This window comes from Rhinopithecus bieti, unplaced genomic scaffold (genome assembly GCF_001698545.2).
Source record: "Rhinopithecus bieti isolate Rb0 unplaced genomic scaffold, ASM169854v2 scaffold_48197, whole genome shotgun sequence".
NCBI lineage: Eukaryota > Metazoa > Chordata > Mammalia > Primates > Cercopithecidae > Rhinopithecus > Rhinopithecus bieti.
Window position 1 is genome coordinate 1,298,579 of NW_016819410.1, and position 1,665 is coordinate 1,300,243.

At 39.4% G+C, this 1,665-nt stretch overlaps 1 protein-coding gene across 4 annotated transcripts in view; it reads right to left on the minus strand.

The window, feature by feature from the left end:
* Window positions 1-1,091: 1,091 nt before the first annotated feature.
* FABP12 (fatty acid binding protein 12) overlaps window positions 1,092-1,665 on the minus strand; it is a 10,594-nt gene continuing 10,020 nt past the window's right edge. For all 4 annotated transcript variants that reach the window (XR_001882714.1, XM_017858942.1, XM_017858943.1 and 1 more), the window contains one exon: window positions 1,092-1,231. Coding sequence is in view for 3 of the 4 variants with exons in the window: in XM_017858942.1 (XP_017714431.1) it covers window positions 1,157-1,231 (75 nt within the window). In the remaining variant the exon portion in view is untranslated. The remainder of the gene's footprint in view (window positions 1,232-1,665) is intronic.

The following is a 1,665-nucleotide window of genomic DNA, read 5'->3' on the forward strand; positions in this document are numbered from 1 at the left end:
GGGACTGCTTCTCCTCTGTCTTTGCAGCAAGCTGTTACCTAGGCCTGCAATAGAGCTGCTCACATCCACAGCCATGCACAAGGCCTCAGGAAAACAGCTCCTTCAGCATCTGTCTCAAATCCTCTCTCTGTCCAGTCCTAGTATCTCGGGGTACAGATATCTTTCTATGCCTTCCACTGTCCTCTTTGTCACTTCAGTACACCAAACAATAAACAAGCACTTCTCCCACATCTACCAGATGACTGAGATCCCCCATATGTCAGTTCAGACAAATAAGCAATGACAGCCCTCACATTCAAATGGTAAAACTCTATATCCTCATCTGGACTCAGCTATGGCATCCTGCTACACATTTTAAGACAAATGGAAGCTTGTTTATTCATTAGTATAATGTAGTATTACACTTGGTTCATAATTGTACACCATGAACCTCTTTCTACCTAACCGTTGTAATCTAAGGTCACTTTGTTATGGTTGTAAAGTTAATAACTGGGCAACATGGATTCTGGTTCTAATTCTTCCTGAAACCATCTGAGTGATAGTAAAGTGTACAGTTAACTGACTCAGGCCTGTTCCCCCATCCGCAAAAAAGGTGTTCAGTCCACACAGTTTCTAAAATCCCTCCTAAGCCTAATAGTGCGTGAGATTTTGTGCTAATAAAACAGAATATTATTTGTAGTGGCTTTCAGTGATGTTGGTGGTGGATATGGTGTTCTCTGTCATAACAGTTTGGTATTACATTAGAATGTCAATTACTGCCTTAGTTCTAGACACGTTTCTTATCTTTTCATATATATAACTGAGGTATAGCTATGAGGTGTGCTGTATTCTATTTATTAAAAAATATTATTTTCCCAATAAAGTGCAGATTATGTTGAATTTAGGGTGGACATAAAATGCATAATAAGAAAAAAAATCAACATGAAGTGCCTCTCTGAAAATATTATCCCAGACTTGAATTGAACAGGATATATCATCCTGAATTCTCATGGCTGTCAATGCCAAAGTACTACATGATACAGGCGTGTGCAACTTGGTAAGCAAAATTATTGACACTTATGCAAAGAAAGGCTCTCTCATATTAACAGTTGTAATATTTTACTTTGGAGTTTTATTTAAACAACCTCAGTAGTTTGGAGGACAGCTTGAGAAAGCCTTAAGAGTTTGAGACTGAATTTGATGATACTTTCTCGTATGTTCGTGTACAGATAACACTGTTAACAGCGCTTTCCTACGAGACAAAAGAAAGATGAGGTATTTCAGTATAGTTGGAGAAACTAACATTTAGAAAAGTGCAAACTAAGTACTATCTACACATACATTCCTTAAAAATATTGAAAGAGAGGCTGGGCACGGTGGCTCACACCTATAATCCCAGCACTTTGGGAGGCCAAGGTGGGTGCATCACCTGAGGTCAGGAGTTCAAGACCAGCCTGGCCAACATGGTGAAACCCTGTCTCTACTAAAAATACAAAAATTAGCCAGGGATGGTGGCACTCACCTGTAGTCCCAGCTACTCAGAAGACTGAGGCAGGAGAAGCACCTGAACCCTGGAGGTGGATGTTGCAGTGAGCCAAGATTGAACCACTGTACTCCAGCCAGGGTGACAAAGCAAGACTGTGTCTCAAAAAAAAAAAAAAAAAAAAAAATTAAAAAAATTTTAAA